The 11,575-nt window shown below is 33.4% G+C and overlaps 1 protein-coding gene and 2 long non-coding RNA genes across 3 annotated transcripts; all 3 read left to right on the top strand.

Moving 5' to 3' along the window:
- On the top strand, positions 415-2,475 carry LOC110268154. Its single transcript, XR_002356247.1, has 3 exons — positions 415-719; positions 1,929-1,982; positions 2,086-2,475. It is a non-coding gene; the product is annotated as an uncharacterized LOC110268154 (long non-coding RNA).
- On the top strand, positions 7,438-8,685 carry LOC107627930 (putative F-box protein At3g47150). Its single transcript, XM_016330738.1, has 2 exons — positions 7,438-8,194; positions 8,300-8,685. The coding sequence occupies exons 1-2, from the start codon at positions 7,438-7,440 to the stop codon at positions 8,683-8,685; spliced, it is 1,143 nt and encodes a 380-aa protein (XP_016186224.1).
- Positions 9,962-10,216, top strand: LOC110268152. Its single transcript, XR_002356245.1, has 2 exons — positions 9,962-10,063; positions 10,157-10,216. It is a non-coding gene; the product is annotated as an uncharacterized LOC110268152 (long non-coding RNA).

Here is an 11,575-nt window from a genome sequence, read left to right as displayed (position 1 = left end):
TTCATATACAATTATTTTTATAATTAAGTTAATAATTTAAAATTATTAAATAATAATTTTATAAAAAATATTAAATTAACTAATAATTATTAATTAACAGTTTCACACAAACATAACTACAGCTGAATCATTATCATGTGCGCATAGGATTTATATAATAATAATAATTTGGCAGCATATCTGATAATAGGCTTGAGGGAGTGTACTGTGTGGCCCATAATAGTTATGGAAAAGTATAAGTGAACAATAATTTTAGTGAATAATATAAATAATAGGGTTACAAATGTACATTATTCATAAATTTAATTAATGATGTAATTAATTTAATTATAATAATAACTATTTTTCAAAATTTAAAATATCAGATTTTTTAGTAGGAAACAGTTACACGTTTTCTATCCTTTCACACTTTATCTCTTCCCTTTCTTGATAGACCTTTTTCTCTTCTGCACTCTCAACCCAGCCCCAACCCTTCGTCCGACACCACTGCCATCATCATTGGCGACCACCGTCGCCTACCCCCTCTCTCTTCCCTCTCTTTTTTTTTTCCCTCTTTCTCCATTTCTCCTCAATCCCCTGTACATTACCCCTGGTCTCTGTGCAAAGTCCAACCCCGCGCGAGAAACCCCAGTGCAACCTAGCAGCGGCTGAGCTTTGTGCCGCTGCAACACTGCCTCTGCTACCCCTCTCTTTCTATTCTTCCCCTTTCACCAACGCAGGTTCCATGCTTCTTCCTGTTCGTGTTATTTCGTTTATTTATTTTAACTAATTTTTAATTCTGCTTTTAGCGTTTAGATTAGGTTTAGATTAATGGATTGATACTTTTTGGATTCCAAAATGTTTGATGGCTGATTTTTCTGGATTGATTGCTGCTTAAATTGAGTTTAAAATCCCTGTTTACATATTGTGCACACCATATGCTCGATGAAATGTCTGAGTGAAATTTTTTGTTTAATTCTTATGTTTGGCCAGCATTTGTCTTAAATTTTGTTATCTTTAGGCATTATAATTCAAAATTGTGTAATGTTATGTTATTTTTAATGATGTTTAGATTGAGTTTTGACATGGAACTTGATTTTTAGTTTTGTTTAAACCCCAAATTGGTTTAAAATTTTAAATTTAGTCATTTGATTAGAGTAATTTAAGAAATGCATATCATGTTTAGTTAAGTGAATTGAATGAAACTACCAATTCAGGTATGTTTTAAACATTCCACATGGTTGCCATTAGATTATTTTAAATTCTCATCCTTATGCTTCCATGCCATGTATGCATAAACAAATTTGGTCACAACTCACTTTACAGATGAAAATATATGCTCTAAGTGGAGATGCTGTTCATTTTGGATGCTCACTAAATGTGTTTTTTTGTTTCTGCATTCTTTTTTTATTTTTTCACGTTATATAATATTGTTAGAAAATATATGTACAGTTGTGCATAAGATACAATATAGTACTCAAAGGTCTCAAAATTCTAATTAACAAGTCCATAATACATACAACACTAATTACTACTATAAGAAAAATAAATTAATTAATAAACAAATAAGGAGAAGAAGAAAGAAGAGAGAATTGACAAGGAAGGAATTGAAGAAACGAAAATGGAGAATGGGAATGTATCATTCACATCCAAGAAGAAATAATGAGCTTTTTGACTTTTCAAAGCATAGAAATGGGCTTGGTTTTAGATTGTGTAGGTGTGATTCAGATGTAATAGATCCATGCATGCTCTATATAAATACTTAATATAAGCCTAACTAATTAGGTGAGTTTTTTATGAGTACACTTTTCATTGTTATTATTTCTTGTAAGTTATGTATAGTAATAAATTTTTAATGATATTTTTGGAAAAAGTATTAATAAAATCTTTTTAGTTGAAACTTGTTTAATAGTACGGTATCTATTTAGTTTGTATATGTTTGATTGTAGGTCATAGAATGTACAGACATTACTGGAAGTGATGACACAGATCTTGTTGATGAGGTTTGGTCTCTAGTATATTGCTGTTTTTTCGTGAATTGCATATTTGAATCGACCATTAATCCTCATGTTCATCGAATGATGTATGTTTTGAACTTATTTGCAGTTACCGGATCATAGTTGCCTTGCCGAAGACGAAATACCAAGAGTTAGGATGCAGTTTGAGCATTTGAAGCTGGCTTAGGATGTTTATATATGCAAGATATGCAAAAAAAGTCGGTTTCGATTCAATAGCGTAGCGAATGGTTATTTGGTACCCAGATGGTTATTTTGTAATAGCCTTGGTGTGGTGTGTATAATTAGTTACAATTATGTTAAACTAGATATTCGATTTAATAGGATAGCGGATGTTTATTTCTATTGTTACCCAGATGGTTATTTTGAATAGTCTGGGTGTAGTGTGTGTGATTCGTTAAAAGTATTATAAACTGGATGTTCGATTTAATAGGAGAGCGAATGGTTATTTCTTTTGTTACCCAGATGGTTATTTCGAATAATCTGGGTGTAGTGTGTGTGATCAGTTGCAAGTATTTTAATATGGATGTTCGATTCAATAAGATAGCGGATGGTTATTTTTACTGGTACTCAGATGGTTATTCGTAATAGTCTTGGTGTAGAGTATGTGGTCAATTACAAGTAATAAAGGTTAGATGTTCGATTCTATAGGCTAACAGATGGTTATCTCTATTATCACCTAAATGGTTATTTAGAAGAGTCTTCGTGTAGTGTGTAAATAGTAACAAATAGTAGAGGCTGGATGTTCGATTCCATATGATAGCGAATGGTTATTTTTGTTGGTCCCAGATGGTTATTTTTAACTAATAAATTTTACGCTTCGCTAATATCTTGAAACAGAATCAAAGTAGTTAGAGAACTAAAAATGTTATTCACCATGGAAATTTATCCTTTCTGTTGTAACAAAATTCCACCACGAAAACACGTAAACAATGTGAAAAAGGTATTTGTGGTCTTAAGACTAAGGTGCAATTTGGATTAACAACTTAAATAAGCTCTTTTTTCAAAAGAGCTTAAAGTAGAAGGACTTTTATTAATAACAACTTATAAATAAGTTATTTTGTGTTGATTTTTAGTTATAAAAGTACTTATTTTAAAGTTGTAGTGTTTGGATAAATAACTGAAAAAATACAATTTTTTTACACAAGAGAATGGATATTAAAATTCTAATTCATAATAATCTTGATGGCAATGCAAAAGAAATTATTGTATAGTTAGTACTTGTTGTTTTATTGTGCATGATATGGTAGGTGAAAATAAAAAATGAATATGAAATGTGTGTTAATGTATATTTGTTGCTGTTTTTTAGTTTGTTTATTGTGACTTTTCATAATTTAAAAGTAAAAAAAAAGTAGCTTCTGCTACTTCCCAAACGGGCTCTAGGTACATCTATTACTTTCTCTGATTCCGGTTCTTCCTCACAGGTTCATCAATAGTCCGCTCGCATTATTTAGAAAAAAAAATTTCATACGTATAAAATATATTATTTCTATATAGTGTCAATGTATATTTTGTTGCTGTTTTTTAGTTTTTTTTATTGTGACTTTTCATAATTTAAAAGTAAAAAAAAAGTAGCTTCTTCTACTTCCCAAATGAGCTCTAGGTACATCTATTTCTTTCTCTGATTCCGGTTCTTCCTCACAGGTTCATCAATAGTCCGCTCGCATTATTTAGAAAAGAAAATTTCACACGCATAAAAAATATTATTTCTATATAACTATGTATTATTCTTAAAATTTTAACACGAACCTTTATAACATCCATGATCGAAAATAATAAAGTCATAAATATGTAGACATCAAACATTATGCAACTATAGTATTTACAACCAATTTAACTCATATCTAGTTAAGCCACCATTTGCATCCATCGTTTCTTACAAAATTAAACATCCGTAATTTATAGAAATTAAAAGTCAATCACATGAACCAGAAACATATAAAGAAAAGAATTCTAAGATATGAAACCCAAACTCCATCAAATTTCATACCGTTTGCTTTAATCCAAGCATATGAAAATCAACAGCATAACACCACGGTCGTGTGGAGTAAGAGTACAAAGGCAGTTAAAAAATAAAATCAAGTTAAACCAGGTACTTGGAAGCATAGCTGTTACAAATTGAACTTCTAATTACGTAAGTCACCAACACAAGTCCTAATATAACCAGCTTGCTAGGCTCCAGAGATTTGCAACTTCAGAAATTGCTACCTAAATGATGTAGATCATGTCACATTTTTTGAATCCATCTTTTCTTCCAAAATTGAACATCCGTCCATTATATAAATTAACGGTCAATCAAATGAACCAGAAACAGATAAAGAATTAAATACTAAAATATCAAGGTCAGGCACCATCAAATTTCAAACATGTTTGCTTTAATCCAATGATCCATGAACCATGTGATATTACTATCCATGCTTTAATTTAAAAAAAAAACAAATGAAATCAACAGCACAACACCCACAGTTGTGTGCAGTAAAAGTACATAGGCAGTTAAAAAAAATCAAGTTAAACAAGATCCATGGAAGCATAGCTGTTAAAAATTGAACTTCTAATTACGTAAGTCCCCAAAACAAATACTAATATAACCAGCTTGGTAGGCTCCATAGATTTGCAACATCAGAAACTGCTACCTAAATGATGTAGCTCATGTAACATTTTTCATCCATCTTTTCTTACAAAATTGAACATCCGTCATTTATAGAAATTAAAGGTCATTCAAATGAACCAGAAACAGATAAGAAATTAAATACTAAAATATCAAGATCAGGCTCCATCAAATTTCAAACATGTTTGCTTTAATCCAAGGATCCATGCACCATGTGATATTACTATCCATACTTTAATTTAAAAAAAAAAACATATGAAAATCAACAGCATAACACCCACAGTCGTGTGGAGTAAGAGTACAAAGGCAGTTAAAAAAAAAACAACTTAAACAAGGTACTTGGAAGTCACAAAAAAAAAAAACAAGGTACTTGGAAGCATAGGTGTTACAAATTGAACTTCTAATTACGTAAGTCACGAAAACAAGTCCTAATATAACCAGCTTGCTAGGCTCCATAGATTTGCAACATCAGAAATTGCTACCTAAATGATGTAGAGAATGTAACATTTTTTCATCCATCTTTTCTTACAAAATTGAATATCTGTCATTTATAGAAATTAAAGGTCAATCAAATGAACCAGAAACAAATAAAGAAAAGAATACTAAAATATCAAGCCCAGGCTCCATCAAATTTCAAACATGTTTGCTTTAATCCAAGGATCCATGAACAATGTGATATTACTATCCATGCTGTAATTTAAAAAAAATATATATATGAAAATCAACAGCATAAAACCCACAGTCGTGTGCAGTAAGAGTACATAGGCAGTTAAAAAAAATCTAGTTAAACAAGGACCTTGGAAGCATAGTTGTTAAAAATTAAACTTTTTATTACATAAGTCACCAAAACAAGTCCTAATATAACCAGCTTGCTAGGCTCCATAGATTTTCAACATCAGAAATCGCTACCTAAATCATGTAGATCATGTCACAACGCTCAACTTTAGCCATTCATCCAATATAATTTTCCCACCGCAAGTATTAAAAAAATCAAACAGACAAATTAACTTAGAGCAAATTCCGGTTGTATGTGAATTTCCAGATGTGTTTCCGGATGATATTAATGAATTCCCACCTAACCGAGAGGTTGAATTTGCAATTGAGTTGGTACCTGGATCCGGTCCAATTTCAATTACTCCTTATAGGATGTCGCCTTTAGAAATGGCTGAACTGAAAGCTCAGCTGGAAGATCTGTTGGGTAAGCATTTTATCCGACCAAGTGTTTCTCCGTGGGGAGCGCCAGTGTTACTTGTAAAGAAGAAGGATGGGAGTATGCGGCTGTGTGTCGATTATCGGCAATTGAATAAGATCACTGTGAAGAATAAATTTCCGTTGCCTAGAATCGATGATCTAATGGATCAGCTACATGGTGCCAGTGTGTTTTCTAAGATTGACCTGCGATCCGGATATCATCAGATAAGGGTTAGAGACGAGGATATTCCGAAAACTGCTTTCAGAACCCGTTATGGTCATTATGAGTATACAGTGATGTCTTTCGGGTATTAGTAGATAATTAGTCAATAAATTAATTTTTAATAAGGAAGATTAGAAATGTGAATATTATATTAAATTAGGATAGAGCTCATCGAAATGAGAATTTTGACACCAATTTCGAAGAAATCGGTCCAAAATTAGACCGAACGGGCCGAACCGGTTGAACCGGGCCCAAACCGGGCCCAACCGGACCAGCCCTTTAAGTGAACCCACGTTCTTCTTCTCTCCATTTTTGGCAGCGTCGAAGAGCATCAGGGAGAAGAAAGGAAGAACGTCAAAATTGTTACGTTACCTTCCGATCCCCGTAACTTCTCCGTCCGAGCTCCAATCGCCGCACCGTTTGCGGCCACGCGTTCACCGCGTCGAGCTCTACACAGTTTTCTTAGCATGCAAGTTAACTCGTTCCTTGAGCGTTGCGCTTTTATCTCGCGATTTTTATTTTCCCTATCCTTCAAGGCTCCTAGCATATTATAACTCTTCTGCTATTATATGTACTTATTTTATTTTAGAGGTCGTAATACCACATCACCTCTGTTTTACGACTTAAGCGTAAAGCTTTGTGTGGTAGGGTGTTACAGAACTTCCATATGTTCACAAACACTTGGAGAAGTCAAACAGGCCAGAAATTTTCACAAGCAGCAAAACCATTCTATGGTAGTGAAAATAAAAGTTACTATGAACATCTAAACCTTCAATTAACGGTTATCGGGTTACTGGCCTTCAATCTGGGAAGGGAAACACAGCCCACGGCTTCTCTTGTTGTATCCGAGGATGACTCCAAGCGACGCGAACATGCAAGGGCTATAACCTACGGAGATTGCGGGTAAAGGACAACACCTGTGGTTTCTGGGCGACTTCCACGCGACGGGGCCACGGATGCTCGCCTACTGCTTCACGTCTTCACAATGGAGGCGCTGGGGGATGGTCGGTTCCGTGGGTGGCAGGATGGACGACGGGTTGCAGTGAAAAAGAAGCAGCTAATGTGGGAAGGTCTCCCTTCGTCAATGCCGTTTCAAATGGCGGTGAAGGAAGGCTAATGTTTCCTTTCTTGAATGGTGTTAGAAAGGTAGGGAAGGAGAAAGGTTTTTACTGTTGGGTCAAAGAAAGGGGTGTGAATGGGATGATTACATGGTAGTAATTAGATTTAGGGAAGAGGGGGTGTTTATGAGTAAAACTATGTTAGTAATCTAATTGGGCTAGTTTCTAGGGTCCGTTGTTCATATTGTTCAACTAAGTCATTATCTCCCTAGCATTCCCCGTATAGTTATATAAGACTAAGATATGAAACAGAGAAACCATAAACTACAACACCACGCAACTACTCTCTTGGTTTCATAAACAATGGAGAGTCCATGTGACACTGTGATCCAAGACATGGATCTCTTAACGGAGATCCTTCTCCGACTGCCAGTGAAACAAGTGATTCAATGCAAGTGCGTGTGCAAGAAATGGTTGTCAATCATCTCCAACCCCAAATTCCGTTATTCACACACTTGTCATTTATACGGCAAGTACAACATCCCTCCACCCACTGCTCTTTTGGTTCAGAATTTCGGAGACACCAAGGCTAAAAGAGCTTCTATTGTTCCCTTTCACACCAATAATAACAACGCCAACAAAATCTTCTTCCATCTTGATCCTGATCGACGCAAATACATGTCTTCTACTATTATACATTCTTGTAATGGTCTATTACTATGTAATGTTACACCCACACCCCATTCTGGTTTAACAACTTTTGAGATACGACTAGAATCCCACTTTCGCATATGCAACCCAGCCGTCAGCAATGACCACTGCGTTTATCTAGATTACCCGCTTGGCGATGTAGATTCCCCATGTAATGAAGATTTCTACATATTTGACCCTCTTAACTTGAAGGCATATCTTGTTTTCGAACCTCTGAAACAACCTCTTTCTTACAAAGTTATTTTATTTGGTGAAATGGAAGCTCCGTTTGGACATTATTATAGTCGTCTCAATCAACTCAAACCCCGAATTGGGATTCGTTTGTATTCCTCAGAGACGTCTTGTTGGAGTAGTGTTGTTTGCAATCTTCCTAATGATTTACGTGTCCCAGAGGGAGTTTATTGCAATGGTGCTGTTCACTGATTTCGTTTAGATGATGACAATTCCGTTTATTTCGATGTCAATCGGCTTTGCTTTGATAAATTGCATTTAGTCCCTGCATGTGTCGACTCAGATTCGGAGCTCTTGTGTGTTAAGTATTTAGGAGAATGTAAAGGGAGGCTGCACTTGATTCTATCTGATAGTTTGGAGTTTGATATTTGGGAATTAGAGGAAGATTACTCTTCATGGGTTGCCAGATACCGTGTCAATCTTAATCGCATGCATGATGGGGAATCGGCCTTGTGCTGGAATGTTTCAAGTAATCCATTTTCTGTGTTAAGTTTTGTTCTTCGCCAAGAAGAAGAGGAGGAGGACTCCATGCTTGTATTGTTCAAAGATGGTAAAATAATGTCTTATAGCCTAAAAAATTATGGTTTGAGGGTTCTTTGTAAATTAGATAAAGTGCCTAGATCTGTTCATCACTACTTTGAGACTTTGTTATGTGTTGGAAATTCATAGATCGATGTAGAGCAAGTGCATTATTAGTTCATCCAACATTGGAGCAGTGATAGATGTACAACTTCTTCTGTATGTTCTTCAAATAATAAAAAAATAATTTTAAAGTATCATTTTAATTTACACTAAGAACCAATTTTGGGTTTATGAAAAATACTATGCACTGTTATTTCAAATAACATAGTTGCAATTCAATTTTTCTTATATTTGAAACCTAATCCAACCACTAAATAAAACAAGTCAAATGAAATCTAATGGTGTTATATTTGATTTACTAAGTTAAAAATAATTGGTTTATAAAATAGGGCAAGTTATCAAAATAAATTGTTTATCTTTTAATATTATTAGAATACAACATTTATACATTAAAGAGGCAAATACATCTTTCTTATCTTTCTTATTTTTATAAAAATCGTAATAGAAATAAGGTGGATTATGATTTACGAAGTAAACTCTGATAGGAATGCAATGGTTCAGGTTAAAATATGTATGAGAAGAAACCGCTACAGGTTAAAAAATTTTAATATGGAAACAAAATGAGTGATATACTTTAACATGGTAATTTTTGGTATTTTTTAAAATTGTGAGAGTACACAAATCGGACCCTCCGATTTGTGTTGAAAAAGTTGAAAAAAATTCAAAGTAGATTTGTGTTAAAAATTTAAAAAAATTCAGAGTACACAATTCGGACCATGCGAGTTTTTTGGTGATGAAATTTTCCTTCACAAATCGCATGGTCCGATTTGCAGCTGATGAAATTTAAAATCTGAAATGTGGAATTCGGACCCTCCGTTTTTCTTGTACTGAGTATTTTTTTTTTTACAATTTGAGGGACACAACTCACATGATCCGAGTTCTGTTTTCTCTGATCCCACAACGAGGTGAAGCACCCCCTCCTCCCCAGTGGCGGATCCACGGGGGACCTAAGGTGGCCATGGTCCCCCCAAAATTTTTTTAAAAAAATAGTAAATAGTAATAATTAATAATATTAAATTTTTTTATATATAATATTAAAAAAAATATAAGTTACAAAATTTTATAAATTAAAATAACTAAAAACTGCACTATGTATTGGATATTTGAATTATTGTTGCTCTTGTTAACAAATAGCCCATTTTAATAATTAATAAAAATAGTTCTATTATACTAGCCCAAGCCCATACTATTAATTAAAGTAACCCTAGTACATTTTTCAAATATTTGTTTCAAACCGTCAGAGGCCACTTTTCTCTCTCTTTTAGTGGTTTTCAAACTTTTGTTCTTCTACTTTTCTCATTCTAATTTTCCTTCCATACTAAAACAAGACATATGAAGAAAAACCATTGAAGAGAAGTGAACAGCAAAATATTAACCATTGAATGCACAACAAAGATTCAAAGAGGTATATTTCAATTTTTTTTAAGTTAATAACAATGTCAAGTATTATTTATATTATTTATTTAAAATAATTAATTTATTTTTTTATAATGGACAGTGTTCAAAGATTGAAGTGAGGACAAAACTCAATAGAATTATTTTTTGGTGAGACTTGGAATAAAAAAATAATCAGGTAAATCAATAACTTTATTTTTGGTTATTATATATTTGTGTTTCTAAAATTATTTGTTATTGCTCAATAGGTTTAATATTTTTTTTTAAGAAAATAATATATATGCAATTATTTTTATTTTTTTTGTTAAATAGTTCAAGTTAAGTTAAAAATGTCAAAAATGAAAACAATTCACTCGTTTTTTCAAGAGAAAAAAGAGAATATATGATGAACAAAATTCAGCTTCAGATTCTTTGAGTAATGTTCAAAATATTATTGAACAACCTGTGACACAACTTGTTGAGCAAGATATTCAAGCTTCCAAAATAACAAGGACTGAAATAGATCAAGTTAATATTGATACATTGATGCGTGATCCCGGAAAGCGTCCGTAAAAAGGATGTTGTCACTGTTGAACACCACTATCGTGTTGACATTTTTACTAGCGTGATAGATTTTCAATTGAAAGAGCTAAATAGTAGATTTAGTGAGCAAGCAACCGAGCTCCTCATATTGAGTACATCTTTAGATCCTAAAGATGCTTTCAAGTTATTCAGTGTTTGCAACATATGCAATCTTGTAAAGAATTTCTATTCTTTAGATTTTTCTGAGCAAGAAAAGATTCAATTGGATTATGAGTTACAACATTATGAACTTGATGTGGTTAAAGCTCCAGATTTTCAAAATTTGTCTACTCTTGCTGAATTGTATCAAAAATTGACAGGGACAGGAAAATCAAATATATATCCTTTAATTGATAGATTAATTCGTCTTGTTTTGACTCTTCCTGTGACAACAGCAACAACTGAACAGGCCTTTTCAGCTATGAAGATTATTAAAACAAAGCTTCGAAATAAGATGGAAGATGAATTTTTAGCAGATTGTATAATTGTATATAATGAAAAGGAAATAGCTTCAAAAGATTTTAGTTCTATGAAGCATCGTCGAGCAAGTTTAAAAATATCAAAATCTTAAAGTATGTAGTTGAACATTGACTTTTACGTGGAGTTGGAATAACAGAATTTGGAGTTGGAGATGATTGAGAGCCATTTCTTGCAGACGCACTTGCATTGAATCGCTTGTTTCACTGGCAACCGGAGAAGGATCTCCGTTAAGAGATCCACGTCTCGTATCACAGTGTCCCATGGACTCTCCATTGTTTACCAAACCAACAGAGTAGTCGCGTAGTGTTGTAGGCTATGGTTTCTCTACTGCTTCATATCTTATGACTTATAATCTTATATAACTACCTAGTTATGGGCCACACACCTCAAGCCTATTAAGCATATATGCTGCCAAATTATTATTATTATTATTATTATTATTACATAAATCCTATGTGTACATGATAATGATTTAGATATA

The sequence above is a fragment of the Arachis ipaensis genome, chromosome B02, assembly GCF_000816755.2.
Source record: "Arachis ipaensis cultivar K30076 chromosome B02, Araip1.1, whole genome shotgun sequence".
NCBI lineage: Eukaryota > Viridiplantae > Streptophyta > Magnoliopsida > Fabales > Fabaceae > Arachis > Arachis ipaensis.
Note: the sequence above shows the minus strand (reverse complement) of the source record. Positions and strands in the feature narration are given on the sequence as shown.